General features: G+C 42.0%; 3 protein-coding genes across 3 annotated transcripts; 1 reads left to right on the top strand and 2 right to left on the bottom strand.

The window, feature by feature from the left end:
- Nucleotides 1-277: 277 nt before the first annotated feature.
- Nucleotides 278-6,229, top strand: cunh17orf67 (chromosome unknown C17orf67 homolog). The gene is made up of 5 exons (XM_074665452.1): nucleotides 278-347; nucleotides 1,503-1,652; nucleotides 2,686-2,786; nucleotides 5,181-5,301; nucleotides 6,018-6,229. The coding sequence occupies exons 1-4, from the start codon at nucleotides 293-295 to the stop codon at nucleotides 5,295-5,297; spliced, it is 423 nt and encodes a 140-aa protein (XP_074521553.1). The 5' UTR covers nucleotides 278-292; the 3' UTR covers nucleotides 5,298-5,301; nucleotides 6,018-6,229.
- A 1,171-nt stretch (nucleotides 6,230-7,400) lies between these two features.
- On the bottom strand, nucleotides 7,401-10,473 carry cbx8b (chromobox homolog 8b). The gene is made up of 5 exons (XM_074690477.1): nucleotides 10,289-10,473; nucleotides 10,133-10,176; nucleotides 9,870-9,935; nucleotides 9,699-9,765; nucleotides 7,401-8,928 (listed from the first exon to the last, which is right to left on the bottom strand). The coding sequence occupies exons 1-5, from the start codon at nucleotides 10,355-10,357 to the stop codon at nucleotides 8,068-8,070; spliced, it is 1,107 nt and encodes a 368-aa protein (XP_074546578.1). The 5' UTR covers nucleotides 10,358-10,473; the 3' UTR covers nucleotides 7,401-8,067.
- Nucleotides 10,474-15,956: 5,483 nt separating this feature from the next.
- LOC141785172 (E3 SUMO-protein ligase CBX4-like) lies at nucleotides 15,957-23,507 on the bottom strand. The gene is made up of 5 exons (XM_074663334.1): nucleotides 23,211-23,507; nucleotides 22,980-23,023; nucleotides 22,385-22,450; nucleotides 20,580-20,646; nucleotides 15,957-18,810 (listed from the first exon to the last, which is right to left on the bottom strand). Exons 1-5 carry the CDS (start codon nucleotides 23,277-23,279, stop codon nucleotides 17,338-17,340), a joined length of 1,719 nt encoding a protein of 572 aa, XP_074519435.1. The 5' UTR covers nucleotides 23,280-23,507; the 3' UTR covers nucleotides 15,957-17,337.
- Nucleotides 23,508-23,759: the final 252 nt, after the last annotated feature.

The following is a 23,759-nucleotide window of genomic DNA, read 5'->3' as shown; positions in this document are numbered from 1 at the left end:
CCTGTTTTCCTGTCTCCTTTTGAAGCAACCACGCAGATCTATGACACACAACATCTTGTCCTCTCGATCATCTCTGACTGTGAGCGCCTGACGCAAATGTTGCAGCCCCTCAGCACGCATGCGCTCTTTGCTTCACTGCGAGCGCATAGCGTGTCAGATAATCACATTGAGAAAACAAAAGCTTTCTCTGCCCCAGGAATTAATCCGGCCCACGGAATCATGACAGAGCCCGTGCTGATAAAGACATGAGCGCAGAGCACAGGAGGGGGGAAAGAAGCAGGAAACGGAAACTATGACGCACAGTGACGTCGTCGCGCACACGCCAGTGGCAGCGCTCCAATCCAGAAGTGAGAGAAAGAAATGAAACTCAGATAAAATATTTATTTTCCAGTGTATGATGTTAAACTGGAAGACTGTGAAGACTTTTTTTCTTTGTTGACCAGCATTTTGTTGTTACTTGGTCAAAGACATCAGATAAGTTCATCTCGTGATTGTTGAGCAGAGGAATAAACAAATAAAGCAGTTTGTTGGTGGCGCTGAAACACCCAAGTGCATCAAATCTTTTAATATTAGCTGAAATCAGGGTTGCCAGGTCTGTCTGACGGTTCCCAGCCCAAACACAACCTCATGGCACACAAGGAGACCTTTGTTTTCATTTATTTATTTATTTATTTATTTATTTATTTATTTATTTATTTATTTATGTATCTATTACGTTTCACCATACTATTTTACAGTGACGGTGACCTAAACTGTTTCCACAGTGTCACTTGAATAATTAAAAATTACTGGTTATGTCAGTTGGACAGATTCTCTCCATTTCATAATGAACAAATGAAATGAGAGCAAGAACATAACACGATATTTAATGTTGAAGTTTCTCACTATTTGTCTACATTACAGCAACTATATTTTGTCTGGAATATTTTCCTAAATTCTGCCAAATGTTAAGAAAACCAGCCCAAGTTTATCACCCCACCCAATCTGGAATCAGTGGTTGAAATGCGCTTAACTTGGTCTAGTTTGGGTGCCAAGACAACTGACTTCCTGCTCTGATGATCATTAAAAAAAATGAATAAATAAAAAAATAAATAAAGTAAGCAAATACATATGAAAAAAATCTACAGATTAAAATGCAGCTTTTGAAATAAAGCACATAATGTAGGAGGCCAGTTGAGTTTCACAGTTCTATAAATTTATTGAGATTATCAGCTTGTAAATCATTTCTTTTTTTAACTTAATATTAATTTATATGGTTTTAAAATTACCTAGATAATCCTATGTCCAAATGACTGTCAACATCGCCATCTAGTGGACGATCTCCTCACTGTCTCATAAACCTAAGACAGATGCTTTACCTGTTTATCCGAATTTACTTCTCCCAAATCTGGACTTTTAAAATTATTAAGCTTATTCTTCATGCTTTGTTTATGCATAAAAATACGTCCACCTTTTTAATCCTCTGTGACATGAGCAGGTATGACACCGTGTCTGACACACAGCAGCAGGAGGAGGAGGAGAGCCCCCCTTTACCCTCTCTGGACTCTGGCTGGGACCTCAGAGCAGACAGGGCTCGAGCAGAGGAAAGGTGAAGAAGATGAAGAAGCTGGTGGTGTTTTTGCTGTGCTTGGTCCTCTTGACCGTCTACACAGGTAGGAAACTATCCGGGTGTCACCTGAGAAAAGCAGCAGCTTGTCATGACAAATTATAAACATTTTTACAGATGTGACTCTTTTCAGATGGGTTTGCATAAATTTTGCACGGCTTTTTTTGGATCAGCTTTATCTTGATGCTGAATTTATGAACTGAAAGAGGTTTTGTTTTAGCATTTGCTGCATTTTGCTGCTTCATTTTGCACAAACAGATCTGTATCAAATGCTGCATTTCTGTCTATACTCAGTTAATTTCAGCACACACGATTGCTTGTATCATAAACATTAAATATGTAAAATTTCATGGCTGCTTCAGTATGCAAAGATCAAAAATCAGTTTCTGAAGATTAAAAATTGGGTTTTCTCAATTTGCATGAGGGTGTTTTGCCACGTCGGTTGGAGTGGGGGCCCAGCTTGGACCCTGTGTTGACAGAGCTGGGTTCGCTCAGTGCAGCTCCCTCTGTCAGGAGAGGAAGGGAGAGTCAGCCTGGCTGCCTGCTGGGGTCATGTGCTGCGTGGATTCGGACTCCCCGGGGAGACACAAGGATGAATGGGCACTTTGTTACCTTCCAACAAACAACCTGCCTCCCAATGCAAGCCTGGGCTAGAGAGAGGGCAGCAGAGAGACCGTGCTCTGCAGAAAGTGTGTGTGTGCATGTTCATGTGTGTGTGAATTTGTGAGCTGCTCCCTTGGGGCTTGAATTGGCAAATAAACAGCCTCACATGGACTGGGTAAACAGATCAGGTCAGCCATGGCTCACCAGCCACAGATAGTGGTGAGAGATGTATTCATGGGCCTGATCACAGCTCATAGTGAGTCCTGACCATTTAATATTCAGGCAGCATGCAAACAACAACAACAACAACAACACAACATTGACCAAAAAACTCAGGTTATATATTATATAATCTTTTACTTTCTTCATTCTTCTTTTCCCCCTAGCACCAGTGGAAGTATTGAAGTGTGTATCACAAGACATGAGAGCAAACACTACAGGTCAACCCTTATCTTTTATCTCTTTCTCTCTGTCAGATGCCAATCCTATCATCAAAGAAAGCTTTGCTAAGCAGCTGCTGCGCAGCAAGAGGCAGGAGCCACCGAGGAAAGCCGGCCACCCTGACGAGCCAATGAGGGTAAGGTTCATTCAGAGCAAAGAGCACAGACACGATACGGGTACAATCTGAAGAATGTATCGACGAGACTGTTGACTGTGATGAGTTTGGGGTCTTTGTGAGTTTCTCTTCATTCTCAGCTTTAGATAAGCTCTGTGAAAACAATGACAACCTTCATTTAGCTCCTGTTACAGAAAGCACAACACACAGCGTGTTATTGAGTGTTATCTCACACTCACAACCATATTAGCTACAGTTAATCTGACACTGCATCATGGGAAAATCTTCCTCACAATGTAGTTTACTATTTCACACACCATTGATAAAAAGTGCATAACTAGCTTGTTGAGGTTTACCTAAATCTACAGCTTGTTGGCAATACAACAAAAGTATGTCAAATAGGGAGATTTGTGCAGAGGCCCTAAAAGTCGAGATAAGTTAATTTCAGTTGTTTTCTCAAGATCTCAACTTGTTGTTGTTCTTTTTTTGTTTGTTTTTTTTGTATCATGAGAAAACAAATTTTGTTCCCCTGTGATGACAAGGTAAATTTCAGCCGATCTGAAAATCAAATCAGTAAGTTAATCCCAATTATTAATTAGACCAGAAGACGACTCTCCAAGCTGTCCCCATGACTGAGGTCTATTTCTGTATTTATTTCTATCTTCTTGAAATAGTAAAAGTAGAAAGAAACACTGAAATAGGCCTCGCTTTCCACAATCATGTAGGCAGCAGCAGAAACACGTCCAGGCATGTTATCTTCTGGCTAATAATAGTAAAACATACCGATTCAGATTTTAGATTGGTGGAAAGTCATCTTGTTTTCTTGAATTAACAAGAAAAACAAGTCCAGATCTTGAAAAATAACTGAAATTAACTTCTTATCTTGACAAATTGGAATAGATTATATGTATTTAATCTTGACCTTTTAGGGCTTCCGTAGATTTCCAGTATGACCCATTAAATTTCAAAGGTTTCTTATTGCATAGTTCTATGTGTAGGATTCACTGACTTATTTCTTTTGCCACTCTTTTGTTTGTTAGAGCTAATTTTGAATGAAAAACAAAATAAAGTTAGCTCAGCATTCTGAGCATGATTCTCTTTGCAGGGATAAAGGGTTAGACACTTGTCTGTGATTCTTTGCTGCATGTGTCCCCCCACTCTTCACTCCTAACTGTGCTCACAAAGAAAGGGAAAATACCCTGAAAAACTTATAAGGGTAACACGGTTAAAAAAAAAAAAAAATCATGACAGAACAATAATTCAATTGTTGAGTTCAATTATTCAACAATTATTCAAATAAATAAAAAGTAATACATGTACAGGACAAATGAGATCTTAGAGGAGGATTTTAAGTTTAGTTAAAAAATCATGATTCAAGTTTTATTTTGAAATCAATTCAAAATCTTTAATGTACAGTGAAATAGTAGGATGGTTTAGCCAAGGTCATTCAGTTTTCTGCCTTTGAACTCAATAATGTGATGTGAGCATTTCCTTTACGGTCATATTGAGCTGTAAAAGTCTTAGCATAGAAATTCAATTTGTCAGTTTGATTTTTTCATATGACGTTTGTCCGTATAAGAACAAATGAAGCCAGTGAAGTGATCCGTCACGCTGCAGCATTTAAAGCCTCATCTGATTTGCTGTGCACATCCTTGCATGAGGCTTTGATAAACATGAAGATGAAGAGACAAAGCAAACTTAACCACAGAGCAGGAATGACAAACTGTATCTATTAAGATAAAACATGATAAAACAGGAAGCAGAAGATCAAATATCACTGCATGACTAAGTCCTTCTTACATGGTTTCATTTTAACTTCAGAGTGATGCAGCAATGTTACAGTTTGTAGGTGAAGTTTTCCACATATTGATCTTCTGGACACAGAAATCTATTTATTGAAAAAGTCATCTTACAGCCTCCATAAGATGCTCTGCCCGTTACAGACCCTGAAAAGCGAGGCCACAAAGTTTGGTCCCAATGATTTATAATTTCTGGATGTGACTGCAGCTCTATCTTTATGCATCCTGAACCAGCTCAGTTTGCAAATATCTTCTGATTCTGCTCCTGTTCCTATTTGATTTTTAACACTATCCTAACCTGAGATAAATCTTACTGTGGCATCAGTATCCAAAACTTCATCTCTCTCTTTATGATGCTTTGAATGCAACTTTTCATGACGGTGCAAGTCCAGACATGCTCCCCTTCACTCAGCTCCCACTCATCTCTGTAATTTCACTCTGAGCTGTCCTGTGCACTGTACTCTGCTGCTGTGGTTTGATGCAAAAATGTGAGGCAGAAGTCCTGAGACAAGGCTGATTTCCTTCCCCAACATTCACTTTCACATGTTAGAATCTCATCAGGTTTTTCTCTGTTGTTTGCTTCACTCCACCTCACTGAAATGCCTCCCCTCTGCAGGAGCACATGCTGCACATGCAGGCCCTGGATCAGAGGGCACAGGAGACCAACATGGAGCACTGGCTGAACCCCCACTGCTACCCCCGCTGTGACAGGAACTATGGATACCCCGTCTGATGAGGTTGCCAAATGTTTGATTAAGCACATGAATGCAACGCTTTGCCTTTAACAATCCTTTCAAATGAGATTTGCTTCAAAACCAGGCCTGATCCTCCATCCAAAACTGAACTAAACTTTAAGAATTATAGTCTTGTTTATTCAGATTTACCACTGTAACCCCTGTTAAATCATCACCCTTTCTCTTTATTTATCTGAATTAAAGCCTCAGTGTCTCTCTCCTGTTGAGATATTTTTCTTCCTGTTCTGCTAATTTGGTACAAGCAGGAAACCTCAGAAACAAACCTCTATCTGGGTCAGGCTTATCCTGTGATGTTTTCAACATTTCTGTATGTTTTCAGTCGCACATACACCAACTGGTTCAAAGCCTGCTACCTTTGAATCTTGACAGGCCAGAGAGGAGTGGTTATTTTGGAAAGGCTAGTTTTTAAAGAGTTAAAAATCATGTGTAAACACTTGGAAATTGACACAATTTAAAACTTTCTGTCAGGAAAAAAATGCAAATAATCACACCCAAAAAACATTTTTAAACTCCAAGAACGATGAACAGGAACTTTGAAATTTACTTCAAAAATTTAGCTCAGGATGCTTTCATTTTTGATAAATTAGTCCACCCCCCAGGCTGCAACTTCTGAGTGATGATTAGATATAAACCAGTGAAAGCCTCACAGATCATCTCAGGTGTCTGAACTGTTCTTTATTTGTGTTTTTCCCTCACAGTGATGATCCAGAGATGTCAACATGGACTCAGTGAAAAATGAAAGGATGAAATAATCTCTCCTGAAATGGCCATGGCTGCTATTAATGACCATACATTTAATCAAACTGTATCACAGCTGTTTAGTTTAGTCCAAGCCTTAGTGTTTGCTTTTATTTACCTGATTATGTATCTCAGCTGAGTGAAATGTATTTACTTTTACAAATAAACAGAACGCATGAAAGCTTTTTCTGGGATTACTGTGCCATCATTTTGATTATTTTATGAATTTACAAGATTTTTCTTTTCTTTTCTTGAATTATAGCTCACTCTTTTTCTGCTTCTAGCTCACAGCCAGAGGCCTCATTTGCGTAAAGCTGACGTTATGCTTTCGGTGAACCTTGGGAGCATGTTAATCCACCTAAATCTATCTGTGCAGGCTCTTACTGGTGAGTTAAAGATCAGGATCTGCTGTGACATAAAAAAAACACTCAATTTTTTTTATGTCGGTTGTTTGCAGTTCTCCAAATGTAAAAAAAAAAAAAAAAAAAAAAAAAAAAAAAAAAAAAAAAAGAGGAGACAAGGGTGTGGAGGGCGTATCTTTATCTAGATTTTATTCCCACAGAAATAGATTTATTTTTAGGAAGACGTGCTCTAAAATATGTTACTGCTAACTCAGGGGAAACAGGCCTGTTCATAGAAGGACTTTGGAAAAACACCTTTAAGAATAGAGCCGATCTTGCGCGCGCGCTACGGAGGCCCGCGAGCTGGATCGACCCACATTTCAGAGCCTGAAGAAGCAGTGCAGACAAGTGAAGGCCCATGAATGTGGACAGGTATTTTTGCGACCTTGTGTTTAGAGATGAAAGAACTTCACTTCCTGTTTCTGAGCTGACCTGCAGAGCTCTATTTTCATTCTGTTCTTCCCTTTTCTTCATGACTGAGCTCAGGATAAACACGGGCCTTCTGCGGGCTTTTATTTTCTGAACAAGGTGACCCGTGTAATCTCAACCCAAGGCCCGCAGGCGGACTCCTTCTGTGACCACAGTGCGTGGCCTCCTCACCTACAGCTCAGAGGTAGGCCTCATTCCGAATACAATTACATTTTATCGTATTTTAGAAAGGCCCTAAAATAGACCCTGAGGGGATCTAAATATCACACACACGATGATAGCTCCAGCAGCAGAGATTGTAACCCCGAGGGCCCGATTATCGTGAAACAGGTTTAGCAAAGCAAAGCTCCTGTCCCGGTGTGTCCGGTACCGTCAAAGATGATCTGAACACGTCACTGTCATCATCCTAATATATAAAATAAAACATCAAAACACACAGAGTATTCAAAGGATTTATTTCAAAGCGTCTAAAAAGCTATTTGACACCAACTCGTTTTCTTACAGTGGAGCTTCATGAACGTTTTCTATGAAAATGTAAAATATACTATGTTAATGATGAACGGTATTTTATGTGCACACTGGGTATACCCAAGCTGAATTTACTCATTTTTCTTATAATAAGAAATGTTTCAGACGTTTCAAACTCTGCTTTTAGAACACAACCCAAAAAGGATTACTTCTTTATAATACTTTAAATTCAAAGTGCTTCAGTCAATCTTTAAATAACATCTCTAAATTATTGAACAGTGTCACATCAGTCTCATAATTTTAATTTAGAGAGAAATGTTCAATTCAAGGGCTACATTTAATTTTTGAGCCTTAATTCTAACTTTTTTTGTAGAACCAGCTCAGTCTGGAAGATATTTGAGTGACAAAAATACATTCTAGTAAAATAATTAAATTCACAAGCTCTGTACATAAAGTTGCCAACTGCTGCAAAGGAAACATGCCACTCATTCATGTTCAACCATTGCAAAATGTGAAAGGGACTTCATTTGATTTGGTCAATGCATTAAACAAAGGTTTGACTGTATAATATATATACACATATGCACATAAGGTAATTTGCTTTTACTGTATACATTACATACAAAACTGCTTTGCTTACTAAGCACATTATGCACAAACTTTAGTGATTTAGAGCAAAGTGTGGCAGAGAAACAAAAGAGAAGTCAAGCAATCATCTTTTATCTTTGAAGAACCCTTTCGAAGTGCTGCTCTCCTTGATAGTGACAGTCAGGAAGTTGGTGGTCACGTCTGTCACCAGAACCTTCTCTGCATTGCCGAGAGAGGGCCTCCACGTCACCTCATCCGCGTCCTCGTCTAACCTGGTGGGAGACGGCCTGTCCAAAAAGTAAGGCTTCTCCATCTGTGGGAGCTCTGTGGGGCGGCTCAGGCTCTGGCTCATCCTGGACTGGTGCTTGAAGTGTGCAGGAGCCAGGTAGCTGGAGCCGTCTTTAGTCCTGTGTGTGTCCACGTCCGTTCTGTGTGGATGCAGGCTGCGGTCTGAGTAAAACTGCTTGTAATAGCCGCCACCTGAGCTCCCTCGGTTGTGCGTGTGGTGATGATGGTGATGGTGGTGGTGGTGATGGTGTTTGTGGCTGTGACCGTGGTTCTCTGGATGTCTGTAGGCCACCCTCACCAGCCTCATCTCCTCACCCCCCTGGTACTTTGCCAGTTTGTGTGAGCTCACCTGTTCCTCTGCTCTCCTCTTGAGGGGCTCAGAGACAGACGGGCTGCTGTCTTTGAAACGAGGCTTTGGCTTTGGGCCCCTCTTTTTGGGTGCATGGATGAGTCGGTCTGGGCTGGTTTGATGCAGGGAGGGCTGCTGGTGCTCACGGATACTGAGCTCAGGCGGTCGGACACGAACGCTCTCCCCACGATTGACAGTGCTGGGTGGGAAAATAGTGGGGACAACAGCTCTCAGGCCCTCTCTGGCTCTGGGGGTGACCACAGGCTCTGGTGTTGGGTAGGTAATGTGCATTCCTCGCACTGCCTCACTCCTGAACTCATAGGACTTGGCCTTAACTTTAGCCTGGGCCTGTTAGAAGGTAAGAAAATACACACTTTTAAATTATTTTTCTTTTGTAATAGCTACACAATTTTTCATTTTACATATGTCCAAGTCAGCTTGAGCAAGGCCTTTTTACAGCCGGCACTTCGTCTCACATTATAAAGTGACAATGAGGCAGTGTATAAACAGAAAATAAGGAACCCAAAACCAGACACAGCAGAATACAATTTGTTGTCAGTTTTTTTTTCCATCAAATAGTAGAAAAAATGCTTTTTAATGTTCTGCTGTTGCAAGGGAAAAAAAGTTTCCAGTGCTTCTGTAATGCAAAAATTGAGTGTTGTAGATGCAAAGACAACTGCTGCAGTAAACACTGCTGTCAAGCCACATAATTTATTAGGGAAATTCCCCAACCCTGATTCAGCAGCAGTCTGTCAAGGAGATTCTGGTGTTTACATTAAGATAAACTGTTGGATTGTGCTCTGAAAACTCCTTTATGTATCACTCATCCAGAACAGTAATGTAGCATTTGTACATGCGGTTTTAATGGCAGATAAGAGTATTAACAAGGTAATAATATAGACTATAAGCATGTCGCTTCAGCCGCGGATTATAAATAGGATTTCATGGCTGTTAAGGATGTTTAAAGCTATTAAGGTGTGTCAACAGTGAATACACAAGCCGAGTACACACACGCATTAATCGATGTGCTATTTAGCATAAGAATCAAAGAAGAGGTGACACAACAACAGTCGAATTACTTTCTAATGACAGCTTTACAGAAAGGCTGCTACATTTACCTTGAGCAGAAACGTCTTCGGCTTCGGTCCTCTCTTTTTGGGCCCATAGAGCTCCCTTTCACGCTCCCTGTTGAAAATACAGAGCCACGCGTTTTGAGTGTCAGGGGAGCAAAGTGCACCGGGGACACCATGTATTTACATCTACTGACACAGCCTGCATAGAAATATTACCTCTGCTCAAACGCGGCAAACAGGCGAGAGTCCAAAATATTTTCCTCTGGCTCCCAAGTGCTGTATCTGCGGACAAAACATGAAGTGAGATTGAGGAAACGAGCGCTGACACACTGAGAGGGTGGCAGCAGCGTTAGCCCGGGAGCTAAGATCTCCATCGTTCTGTACAGTTTTAATCCTGCTGTACAGCTAGCTTTGGGGGGCTAACGACAGCCTGTTCATGCTGTGCAAACATGCAGGACATACAATGTAGCAGCACTTACTTGGGAGACCAGCCCTTCCATTTTACAAGGTATTCAATCCGACCCTGCGTGCCATAGGAAACAGAGAAATCACTTGATTAGCTTGCAGGGCTGCGATGTTGGTGCATTAAATTCCACGCTCTGGTGGAAAAAAGGCACGTCACGTCTCGCGCCTACCTTCCTTATCCTCCGTTTGATGATCGACTCGGCAGCGAACACCCTCTCCCCGACAGCAGACAGCTCCATGTTTACAGCTCGACCTCCCGTTAGCTCCGTGCGCGCTAACGTTAGCCGAGCAGCAGCAGATATTTTTCAGGCACTCTGAATTCCCGACAGACCATAATACTCGGAGCAGAAAGGACGTCAGCGAGATTTTTTATACTGTTGCCAGGGAAACACAGTGGGTGGAACCTTTGAGAGAGCGCTGATTGGCCCAGACGTTGCTACGTGCCCTGGTTGCTAAGCGAGGGGAGGAGCGTGAATTCTTTCGAGGGGGTTATGGTGGCGATTTTCCCCCGCGCGGGAAGTGAATCATTTCGCTCAAGTTAATGGATATATTCAAAAATCACACGTGGTTTCCTAAGGTGGTCTCTGTAATTCATGCGCCGTGTCACAAAGCAAACAGAGAGACCAGGAAACAGGAGTCCTGCGGAGTGTAAGCCACGAGGAAACCTTCATCTTCTTTCGATCATTCAGCAGTTTACATGCAGACAGAAGTCTATTTACATTTTACATTGAACACTCATCACCGTCTGCAACAGTCCGTGCGCAAGATAACAACTGCCGCCTGCATTAATTCTTCCGCCCGCAGGTTCAGCGCAGTTTCTGTTGGAAACATCGTCTTGTGCTGTTTTTTCATCTCAAAGATCAAAACACTTCACTCCAAAAGAACCATTCAATGCAACATTTATCTCATTTACTGTTTTTACTGATTGCACTTTGTTGCGCAAAATATAACGCCATTGACTTCATAATGAAATAGCGGACCCGTCATTTAAACAGGAGTGTGGGTTATTAGGCCTATAGGCGACGTAAACAATTGCAACAGTTCTAAAGAAAAAAAAAGTGCGTGGAAATTATGCACCAGACCATTAGGCTTTGTGAGGCGCTTAATGACTACGGTGCATGCAAATGTAGGAACGCATCGTTGTGTCATGACAAAAACTAAACAAGGCTAAAATCAGCTGATGCATGTGGACATGAGCGGCAGGTAGAAAAGCTTCCATGACAAAGTTAATTTCCGCCTCATTTTTTTCCGTTTTTCTCCGATAGATCTTTTTGTATCTGACTTGAAGCGCTTTGCTTTTGGGGTTTATAAACAACGACATTTATGTCAATACATTTTTATATAAAAACGAGATAATTACTTAAACCGTCAAAGGATGCGGGAAAAAATGATTTTCTTTAGATCTACAGATTTAAATTCAGCCTAGAGTGAGAGAACAAAAAAAACACGGAGGAAAGAAAATATTGTTTTTTTTTAACATCTTAAAGATTTATTTAATAAACACTTTAATAACACTTCCCCTTTGCAGGCCCAAAGAAACATTTATTAAAACCTTTATAAGATTTAAAAAAAAATGCGAAAGCAGATCGTCAGGTGAAGAGGCACACAGAATGAGTAAATAAAACCCAAACTGCCATAATAATAATAATAATAATAATAATAATAATAATAATAATAATAATAATAATAATAATAATAATGTCATGCCTCTTAGTGCGACGACCCTAATAATGAAGTAAGCATTGCAAGACTTCCAGATTATTATTATCATTTTTTTAAGGAAAGCATTCGTTGACATTTTTTTAAAGACTGCGGGTTCCGTTTTTATTTATAAATACAGAAATTAACTTTCGATTTCTCTTCCTTTACCATTTAAAAAACGAATCATTGTAACATGTCGTCCTTGCTTTGCTCAAATTCACTATCTTATTTTGATCCTTTATTTTTTTTGCACTTCCCTGCCGTGAAATACCGTTTCATATTGTAACAGAGCGTTACAGCAGGGTAGAAAATGCCGGCATATAATTGAAACAAAAAGAAAAAAAAAAAAAAGAAAAAAAACTCTTTACAAAAGCTCAGTCGTTAAAATCGTTCACAGAATCACATGAGTTACACGAAGTCGTGGGTTTGGGGAAAATGAGCTTGTGTCAAATTGTTGGACCAATGAAAACATACGTTTTCAGTTTATCACACAAATTAGATATAGCCTATCACTTTTTTTAAATCAGCGGGGTCTTCAGTTTTTTTTTTCTTTACTAAAAGGCTATATCTTTAGGTAGATTGAGACAACCAGTGATTTTCCCCTCAAAAAATTACCGATTGTAATAGGCCTCATTCCAAATTACAATCAAACGACTCTCTGGGAATGACTCGGCTCGACATCCTCGTCTCCACAGCTTCATGATTATTTATGCTACTAACCCACATCCCGGATAATGCAAATCAACATAAACAAAACTTAATCCCAGGGACATGACACCGGGCTCTGCGGGATAATGTAGGTTTGATGGACTTTGAGGTCTCTTTCCTCACATAATCTAGCTGTCTGTATTTCAGATATTTTGATTCTCACAGCCATGTTATTAATATCCGAGGGTTTTTATTTTTCAACGACGCAAATACATTGGCAACAGTACGATAGAAACCTAGCCTATATAGGCTCTAACATTTTGAAATAATAAGCCTAATAAAATGGTCCAGACTCCAACCGAGAAGTTGATGCAGCTGCGGAAGAAAAAAGACCGCCTGTCCCCTGAAACCGACAGTTGAAACATGCGCATCTGGATTATCTGAGCACAGTGAGGGCTATCTGTCCTGGCAAGACTTTTTCCTTGACTTTGCTCAATAAGAGCCACAAAGTGAAAGCCACAGAGTGATTGCATTGAATCAGATTAAGAAAATGTTCACATCCAATGTCTGCTTTCACAATTGTAACAGTGTTTTCAGTGCCTTCGAGGTAGGAATGCCGAGGCAATGCCGAGCTCTGGTATCAAATTATGCAGATTCTGGTTTCTCTTCCTCTTTGCGTCCTTCTTCTCGTTTTCCTCCGTGCGCAAACACGCAGCTCGGGCAGAAGGGAAGGACAGGCGCGCCTCAGACTCTGGATGCGATTGGTCTCGGCGCGCCTGCAGTGCAGCAGCGCTGCCGCCGTTTAAACACTATTGGCTGGCTTGTATCCGGGCAAGACGTGGATTCCTGTTAGGAGAAATAACCTGGAAACCACTGCCACACCATAAAGGAACCGATACTGAAGTACATTTTAACGAAACGGCAGATAGAAAAAAATGCAAAGAATCATTCCTTTTTCTGTGGTTCATCCGATTAGATTTTTGTTCTGAGCTGATAAATCAGCAATGGTGCGCTGATCTGGTGGATATAACCATCAACATTAAATCAAACCTGTATTTTGTCCGTCGATTATTTGGCAACACACCCTACCTCCACAAGAAATGTCACCGGTGCTTCTTCCGCCTATGTCTCTTACTGACATGTTTCCAGTCGGTCTCATGGGATAAGTTCTGTTCTTGTTTTCTTCAAGAAACTGAGCATATTCTGTATGTAAACCTGCTGCGAGAGAACCGAAAACACAGGTTTGCACACACGAGCACGACCGCACGCACATTCAAATCTCCAGTTTCACCACACCGTGACAAACAAAGTGATCTGACATGGAAGCACGCAGGCCCGTGTTCAAAACAACAACACTTTGTGTTTACTGACAGTTCATAACCAATGTGTTGAGACTGAGCCACTGTTCCACGTTTGTTTGTTTGTTGTTTGAGTGGGTTTAGATGATCCATTCACAGATAGAATGATTTTGACAGGTCTGAAATCCCACAGAGAAAGAATTTTGACCTAAGTATGAAAAACTGCAGACAAGTCGAGTTTATCAAAATGACCAAGATAGATGAGAAAACCACTTTCAGGTCAATCAGAAAGTCTCAACAGAGACATTTGATTGGATTTCCAGTTGAGGGTTTCTGTTTGTGGGAGGCGTTTTCTGTTGTCACAAGTTAAACAACGAGTTTTCATTATGTGCTGTTGGAAACACACAAAACAGGAGCTGTGTTTGCTTTTTGTAGACTTGTAGTAGAAAAACACTTTGAGATGAGAAGATAATTTCGTGCTGTTCTTTTTTTATTTTAAAAATGAATTCTTTTAATCTCCTATGTTGAAAATTGAGCTCTTTGAACCCAGATGTCAGGCTCTTAGGGACCAGTCATTGACAGTTTACTGGATGGAGTAACCATCGCAGTAGAATTTGAAGGCCTTCTTTTTGATGCTGCAGGTTATGTGAAGCCCTTATCTACGTTGTGTTAAACTGACAGGCCTGTAAGCATTGACGCAGGTCAAATGTGTAGAATTTATCAGTGGGCCTATCGAGGCGGCCGGACTCAAGAACAAGCACGAAATCAAACCTGATGTCCTCGTCAGACAGACCAATCTTCAACTGAGATTTACTTTATGTTATGAGACACAGGCTACTTTATTTATCTGTGTTTTGATCCACTGTGTCAGGGACCATAATGTGGCCTAGCTCAGTCATGCGTGCCCAAATTGAGCAACGAACAGGCGAGGAAGAGGAGGAGAAAAGAGGGTGGACGATCAAGAAGACGTTATGTCATAATAAAAATACCCTTTAAGTTATATTTATCTGAAAACATCACCCACGCAGATGAAATTATACTGTTTTAAAACCTTCAGAGAATTCAGAAGAAGAGGCATGAAGTCCTGCGGGGAGTTCCCCTCTCTGCTGAAACCGTAATACAGTTATTTGTCCGCTGCAGCAGCTGCGAGACGTTTAATAGAGACAGGAGGGAAAAGAAAGTGGATGGAGCGCAGGGAGGACAGCCATTTTCTCTGTCGTTGCTCACATTTACGCGCACAGAAAGCGCTTTTATTGGCGGGCTGCAGCCGAGGAAATGGTCGAGAGCTGCTCTCCGGCGTTGAATTGCAGACATGTCGGGTTTAAAGCGTCTGAAAAGGCAGATATTGATCACTTGCTCTCACTATGACGCATAAAACACGCCAAACGTTGAAATCACAGCATATAAAGGACTGCTGCACCGGCTTTGTGAGCGTCTGTCGGTTCTCCGCCGGTTCCTCAGGGGGACAGCGGCTGTCTGAGAGAAATATGAAGCCGAGCACGTAACGCCCCACGTTGAGTCCTTGTAGCTGAACCGTCAGGTCGCTGCGTGTCTGTGAGCCTGTCAGCATATTCATCCGAGAGTCACCTGTCGGGAACAGCTGTTCTGATATGGACTGAGAGATTTGAGAGTGCTGTGTAGGTTAAATGATATCTCAACCATTGGATACATCAGCTTTGCTCACATGTTAATCGTTATCTAGACCTATTGCTGCTGTAAACCCGACCTGTCACACTTTGACGCACTCTCACCTGGCTACCTGGACAGAGAGGATCTGTTTTATGTAGCAGGAGCTTTAACCTGGCCTGAGCAGCAGCATGTTAACGAAGCCGAGAGCTGCTCACAGTACAACCCAAAATACACCAGTGCGCTGTATTAATCCGCACGGCCTGCAGCACACACGGGCAAAAATAGAGCCATGAGCAGATTTAGAAACTCCTGAGACAAGCTGACCTACAAGCATGAAAACTGTCACTCTTTCCTTTTAAAGTTTATTGTCCCCATGGGGCAGTTTGATGTGCAACAGAAGTCCTTACAAGCTTTATAAGCATCACAGTGGTGAACCACTGGGACCATTTAGAAACAGAATTAGATTTATTACCAAGAAGTTTTTATGTTACAAGGAATTTGTCTTGGTCCAGTGGTGCAAACAGTTAAAAAGCAGAATGCACAAAGATAAAATTAAAAATATAAGCAGATAAGAACACATACACACACATTTATACACTAAGATGTGATTAAAATGTACAAAATAACTGTTAAAGTGGGAGTTGTGTCTCTGGGGGTTCAGTAGGGGTCAGAGGCCTTGCTGATGAGACTTTCTGCAGACAGGCTGGTAAGAAAGGAATGTCAAAAGTGAAAATAGAAATGTACACAAAACCTTTAATCATTTGCAAACAATTTTATTATTGCAAAATGCATCATTGGAAGCCTTCATTTATTTTCAAATCTGCACATAAAAACATAAAAACACAAAAAAGTGCATCTGATCTCACAGAGCAGTTTAATGCACCTCAGATCACAGAGTGCTGAAAGGGGATCTACAAAAGGAGAGGAGGAGGGCACGCAGGTCATCAGGGGACAGGTCTGGTTATGACACAGAGGTGTGCTTTCATATGGTTGACTCAAACTGTGACAAGGAAATCACATTCAGTCATTTATGTAACAAGGAACATGTCAGAACGCAGAACGAAGTGGGAAAACTTGAAATTCTGAGTCATTTCCACTGATGATTACAGAGATCTGTGAGGACACACTGGCAGGGTTACAAGACTTAAAAACAGAAAAACATTTAGTCACTGCATGTGGGGGAACTTAAATAAATGAAGTCAAAGTTTTTATTTTGACTTTTTAAAAGAAGTGACTTGTGCTCAGGATCAGACCTTGACTCAAACACTTTATCCTCGAACAGAGATCAAATAAATGGAGCTTACATCAAACATTAACAATCTTTTACTGTAGAACACGCCCACTTTACCTTTCAACATCTTCAATCACTTAAACCGACGGAGAGGAGCTTCATTTTCTTTATCTGCTTTTTAAAGCACGACTAATGGGCCACTCTGTCCCTGCAGCATGCATCCGTTTTCATGAAAACTGTTCATCTGCTTTAATGCATCTGCTCACACACACACACAGACACACACACACACAGTGTAATTTACCATGTTTCAATATAATCTTTCTTCATACAAAACTCTCCATATAGTCTTCTACATTTCTTGAACGTTATCTGAGATGCAGACTGCCGAGTGTACAATCAAAATACATCCATAGAAAATATTTACAAGCATTAAGTGCATCTTCAATAAAAGTTCTGCCATTTATCTGATCTCTTTTTTGTGTTTTAAACTAAGCCTGAAATAGCTGAAATTAGATACTGCATGTGATAAAATCTCCAGGAATAACGGGTTGCTCATAAGAAAAGAATATGGAAACAACATATTGTTTTCCTTAAATCTGAACTATACAAAAAGAAAGGAACATCAAAGTTTCATTTGTACATTCAATCATTTGAAAATACAAATATATCTAATGTACATTTGTACAGTTACAGTTAGTACCCCGTTCATCTATGCTGTTATATATTCCTTAAATGTGACTGTGAGGCAGTTTGTCGTGATGTCTGTGATGACAATGTTCCCAAGGAAAGGCTGGAAAGAGGGGAAAGTCTCCTCTTTTCTCTTCTCATGGTTAGTAACGGACAACGACTCAGCGTTCCTCTCTGTCGTTTTGTGTGTTTCACTTTGTGGCTGAGTTTCTGTCCGTGTTTCAGACTGTGTATCTACTTTGTCCTGTGAGTGTGTTTCAGGTTGTGCCACTGTTTCCACCTGTGTGTGTGTTTTAGCCTGAACAGGGCTAGGCCTCGACTTCACAATGCTTAAGTCCATAGGTTCGTCCTGGTCCACGTACCCGCAGGTCGGCAGTCCCATGTGACTCTGGTGTCCGCTTTGGTTGACGCTGATGCTTTGGATGGGCGAAGATACCGCGTCAGGAGCACTGACACTCCTGGAGCTGAGAAAGCGCTTACTGCCTGTCTGCTCCTCACTGTCTGTGTCAGAAAAGTGTCGCTTCAGTCCCTGAAATCCACCTTGGCTTTCCCTTTTGTCCGGTGAGGAGGGAACTCCCCTATCCAAAGGCAGGGAGAGCAGATTAGACTTGGTTGTCAGTTGTAAAGGCTGATCCGCTGGAAGCTGCCCCTGACCCCTGACCTCGACATGCTTATCCTGTTCCGCCACAGTCGGCTCCATTTTGGGTGACTGTTCCTTTTCTTTGGGGCAATCTCTGTTAAATCCAGAAGTGGGAACAGTTGGTTTGTCTTTGGGTGGTTTTGAAAATCCATTCATGAGGCCAAGCTTCTTGACAAGTCTCATCTTTTCCAGGTGGTTCTCCGTGCCGGCGTCCATCCCTTGAGGCAGCTTCTCAGCGTTTCCTGATTCACCGTTTTTAATCTTGGCTGCCTTCATCCCGTTCTCCATGTACTTGCTCATGACGATTACAATCCGCCCATTCTTATTTTTGTTTTTCACTATCTTTAGCTTGCTGCTGCTAACACCGTTGGACTGTGGAGCAGCATCCTCTTTGGGCTTGACCCCCTCGGCCTCTTTGTGTCCGTTGAGGTCTGCTGGGAGCTTCTTCAGCTCCATGGTGATGTCTTTCACTTTAGTCAGGCAGCCTGAGTCTTTGTCCCTCACCCATTTCTGCTGCAGCACCGGGGGAAGGTTGTACCCTTTGTTAGCCAGCTCTGGAGCTTTCACCTCTCTTGGTTTGGCAAACATGGGCTCATGCACCTTGAGGTCTGGCTGGTAGTGGTGGTGTTTCTTGCTGTTGAGCTGATAGTAGAACTTCTTTCCGTTGGCCTGCTGCTCAGCCTCGCGCTCCCTGCACAGCGGCTGGTACTGGTGGTGCTTTTTGCTGTTCAGCTGGTACTGCTGTCCCTGCGGGCGGAGCATCTGTATGGGGCTGGCCTTCTGACAGCTGTCCTCATCCAGGGACGCCCCGTGGAGATCTGCCAGGATGCTGGATCTCCTCGCAAAGGATGGAACCTGTGGCACCGGACAGAGCTTTGTGTTATTAAAGAAGCACTCTTAAGAAATAACTCAGTGCATACTAATGAGAAGCAGGGAGTTTTTACACACATATTTTTAGATTAATTAAGTATTTAAAATAGGTAGCATCCCTCACAGCAGGGCACTGATAGATGCTTCAACTGTCTACAGTATCTATACACGCCTGTGTCAGGGGACACAAAAAGCTGAGCTTCAATGATGTCCATTGAGCGGCTCTGAAGAAACTGTGCCTGGAATGTGTGAAGAGGCTCTTCTGGGGCCCCGACGAGCTCGCAGTTTATTTCAGGGGCCCTGGTCCATGTTCACACAGCCCTCCTACAGCTCCGGTGCAACTCTTTCAGCCACCGGCCCGGCCGTCAGAGTGACATTTCAAAGTGTCTCCTGTGGCTGTGACCTCAGCGCGGAGGAATGTCACTGACTGCTTTGTGTCTCCTCATTGACTTTATCCCATGTGTTACCACCAACGTCCTCCTGAGAGGAACAAAAACTCTCCTGAGGGGTTCCCCTGGCCTTTTGGATGGCTGATTGATGCAGCTAATGTTCCATTCACAGTCATTTAGAGACAACTGTTAGGTCAGGGTATTGGTCACTATAACATCCAGGGGTGTTAATCTCCTCATATTTTGATTGTTTGTGATTGGCTGTTTCCTTTACCGTCAGCACCAGAACACCTGAGAGAAAGAGGCACTCCACTGGTGTTTCACAAGCTCAGTGATCTTGTGTTATGATCGTACTTTGTTGTTGTGGCTCTGGACACTTTTTTTTTAGTATGAGGAAATAACCCTGTGAAGACAGCTGCAGTTTCATAAGAAGACGGTGTTATGAAATGAATTCAGTGAGGGAAAGTTTACCAGTCTGTTCCTGTTTCTAACGATTCTAATCTTTATAAAACTGTTGTGTGAATAGACTAATGTTACATAAGTCCCCAGAGGGCCCCTTGAAATCTCCTGTAGAGCTGAAACGATTCCTCGAATGATTCGAGGTACTCGATTACAAAAAATAGTCGAGTAATTTTCTCTGCCTCGAGGAATCGTTTAATTTTGAAAAGATCAATGAGTGGTATTTCAAATAGAGCTGAGGCCATATTAAGAGAGTTTTCAGACCCCTCAAGCTACCTCTTATACAAAATAGCAACTAGCAACAAATCTAGCTTCTTTTCTGGAGTTTGGAGACTAATGGGTCATTCTACGAAACAGGTGCCATTTGGGTCCACAGCATTTCATGAGATGTACAAGGCACAAAAAATGAGTCAAAGTGTGTTTACAAATTTTGGAGCTACCAAAGCAAGTGCTCTTATTGACATGCTGTATCAGAAAATTCTATTTCTTAAAGAGAAAAGTTTTCATTTGAAGAAGAACTGCTGTTTAACTAAACAAAAATGTATTTTATCCCATTACTCGATTAATCGATGGGATATTCAGTAGAATACTCGAATATAAAAATTTTTGATAGCTGCAGCCCTAATCTCCTGTACATTAGAAATGTGTTTTTTGTCCTGTGCTAACATTTAAAGGGAAATATTATTACAGTGGCTTATCTGGGGAACTGTATAAAATTGTGCGAACAATTTGGGCTTGTGAATGTTTGATGTTTCCCATCTTACACTGAACATTAACAACAATTTACATTTTTCTTCTATCATACCACTTAAGTGATTAATGCATCATGTTTCTGTCTTTTGGATTGAATTGTTAGTGTTGCTTCAATTGATTTTTTTTCATCCCACACTCATTTTTTTTCCTCACCTGAACCAGGAGGTGCTTTGGTTTGGGTCCTCTCTTGCGGTATCCCATCAGCTGTTCTTGACGCTCCCTGTGGGAGAGGAAAACAGCAGCCAATCAGTGAAGCCATCTCACTGAGAACAGATGAGTTGCTGTTGCATGGCAACACAGCATCACGGGTGTCCTCCTCCGGCCCAATTAGACAACACTGAGCCCACGTTACAGGTTGGAGCCACACTTTGCGGAACAAAACTCAGTGAACACAGATCAGAAAGGAGAGGGCACTTTTTGATGCCTTTGTAAACACCTCTCTACAGTGACTCCAACCTTCTTCATGTGTCACACCTCGTCGCTCTTCATTAACTGCTGTAAGAAAGTGAAGAGTGTCTTTGAATGGGAACTCTTACAACCACAATAACACTTATGTAATGTCTGTTTTCCTCTCCAGAAGATAAGGCCAGCCCCTCTCTGACTTTCTTCAGCTTTCCTCAGACTTCATGTGAGTCTCTCCAAGGCAGTAACTCAATACCGCAGACAGTAGTGATGTCAGTCCCCTCCCCCACCCTCCTCCTCCCTCACATCTAATTACAATGACGACTCCGTGTATTTTCATAGCCTGGCATTCAGACGATTTGGCTCCCCAAGGAGTCGTGCAATTAGCTTCAATAAAATCTCTCCTCTTCAGAGAGGGAGAGGTAATTGCAAAAACAGACACCGAGCGATGTCGATATTTTTTTAACGTGTGACCTGCGCCGGAGAGGTTGCTGGAAGCCAAAGCTGGGGGAGCTTACAGGAGGAAAGCCAGTGACAGTTTAACACGCCATGCCTGTAAAAAAATTCAATTACTCTGTCCTTCATGTGGATCTGTCTGCTCAGTTACTTCAGAGTAATTAGCAGTTAGCCACGCGGCTAATTTCACTGTGCAGGCCAAACACGAGGTTCTTCACTAAAAGAGATGGAGGAAGTTACTCTAGCTTAAACTGTGCAATGCTTCAATGAATGTCACCCTAACCCTCAGTTCCTCTTGAGTCTCCACTACATCTGCAGTTCCCCTCATCTTCAAAACATGTTTCTGCTATTGTTGGTCAAGCAACTGTCTCAGTGTACAAGTGAGCGTTAGTCTGACTGTTTCCAAATCTGTCTTCTGTCTTCTTGGTGATAAAAGTTTATGATTTTACCTCCAAACCAAAAATGCCAAAGAATGTATTTTGATGGTGCACTTTGCAGTAAAGTTGAAGTCAAGCATACAAAATAAACACTGTAATCCAAACAATGGTGGATTTAGGAAAAAAAGAGCAGGAAGTCAGTAAGAAGTTTTGTTTCTTGAGAGGAATTCTACACATTCAGAATCAGATAAAAAAAATAGTCTCATTTGTTAAATCTCCACTGGAGGATGAGAAAGGTGCATCAGCAGGTAGCACTGTAGTATCCTACCCTTATGCTGACCCACTATCAGATGACAAGAACTAGAAGCAGCAAACCCTCACACCTCTCCCTCCTCACCCTGACCTCAGTCCAACCTCAAACCGACCCTCTGCTGTCACCACAGTCAATCCTAATCCACACCTCCAGGGCGCTCACTTTCTTTCTACACTCTGTATTGACTCATTGTGTTGATAGTGTGATGTCAACACCAGATTATCCAGATAGTGTCACAGCAGAGATCCTGGTGACGAAGGCAGTGATAGTTCCTGCCTCAAACACGTGACCGGGTTACAGACAGTTCATGCATTCTCTGAACTATTGTTAACTTATTCAATCATGTTAGTGTGTTTTTAAAGCTGGGCCTGAACACCTGTGAAGCTGGTTTTATCAAACTCTTAATTTACCTCTCTTGGAAGGCATCAAGCAGTCTGGGGTCCAGGATGTTTTCCTCTGGCTCCCACGTGTTGTATCTGTGAAGAGAGGAGACAGAGAGCTGTGAGGTCACATTGGCAGGCATTAGTTGTGGATCAAATGTCGTTGTGCAGCATAAGGAACCCTTATCTCACCTCAATAAATCTTTGTCAAATGAATCATCAATGTTCATATTTATAAGCATGAACACGTGTCAACAACAAGCTGAGATACTTCCTCTCCCAGCGGACACGTTTAGTTAATTATGGGTAACTTTTACGCACGGCTGGAGGGGATGGATGATAAAGTGGTTAGCCTCCACACTCCAATTGTAGATTAATCTGTATTTCTCAAACATGGGTTTCTATTATAGACATGTCCTCCTTTAATTGGCATACTGGGGATTGCATACATGGTAAAACCACATCCATCATTGAGGCCAACGCGTAAAGCGCCCAAAGCTAGAACGCGCAACGCCCATTTGCGCGCCCACGCTTGCACGGATGCACACATTGACACATGGACACACTTCTGCTTTTGAATATCATCGATGTAAGAAAGGCTGTCATGCCTTCAAAGCGGACTTACTTTGGAGACCATCCTCGCCACTTGACCAGATACTCAACCCTCCCCTGTGTAGAGACAGAAACGGGAAAATCAGCGTAACGTTACTTTGCAGAGCAATATGCACCGTCACCTTAGGGAACATTTGGCGCTAACAAAACAGTAAGTCCGTGAAAACATGAAGGAACACAGAAAGAATTGATCATCCTTCTCGTCCATTAGTGCACAATGTCCTTCAGTGCTCTTGTGACAGACCTTTCTGCTGCGCTTCTTCTCGATGCTCTCCACCGCAAAGACGTGCTCTCCCGCGGCGGGTAGCTCCATTTTCCGATACGAGAGCAGCCTCTTTTGGTTTTTCCCTCCTGTTTTTGGTACCCCACACCTTATCCCTGCTGTCGGGCCGTTTTATCCTTGCCGCTCCTGGAAGATGAAACAAATTCCCCCTCCTCCTCGTACACTGACTGCGCCTCTTCCCTCGCTTTCCCCTCTTGGAGAGACTCGTTCTGCAGGCGAGTTTAAGCTGCAGCTCGAAAACACTTCATGCAAATAGCCGTTGACGTGACGTCAGAGGAGGAGGAGGTAAAAGGGGCGGGGGTTGATTCTGTGATGCTTTCACGGAGCTTATGGGAAACGTGTAATCACGACTTTGACGATTCATCAACGGTGCGCTGCTTAACAAAAACGCGACAATACAAAGGAAAACGCTTTTTATCTAATACTCAGAAGTGACAGCTATTACGTCACTTCTTAATAATACAGCTGCTTTGAATTGTTTCTGTTTTATTATCATTTTGTAGACTTTTC

Source organism: Halichoeres trimaculatus, unplaced genomic scaffold (assembly GCF_033239565.1).
Source record: "Halichoeres trimaculatus isolate MK-OKI-2021-1 unplaced genomic scaffold, fHalTri1.1 fHalTri1_scaffold_2, whole genome shotgun sequence".
NCBI classification, from domain to species: domain Eukaryota; kingdom Metazoa; phylum Chordata; class Actinopteri; order Labriformes; family Labridae; genus Halichoeres; species Halichoeres trimaculatus.
Note: the sequence above shows the minus strand (reverse complement) of the source record. Positions and strands in the feature narration are given on the sequence as shown.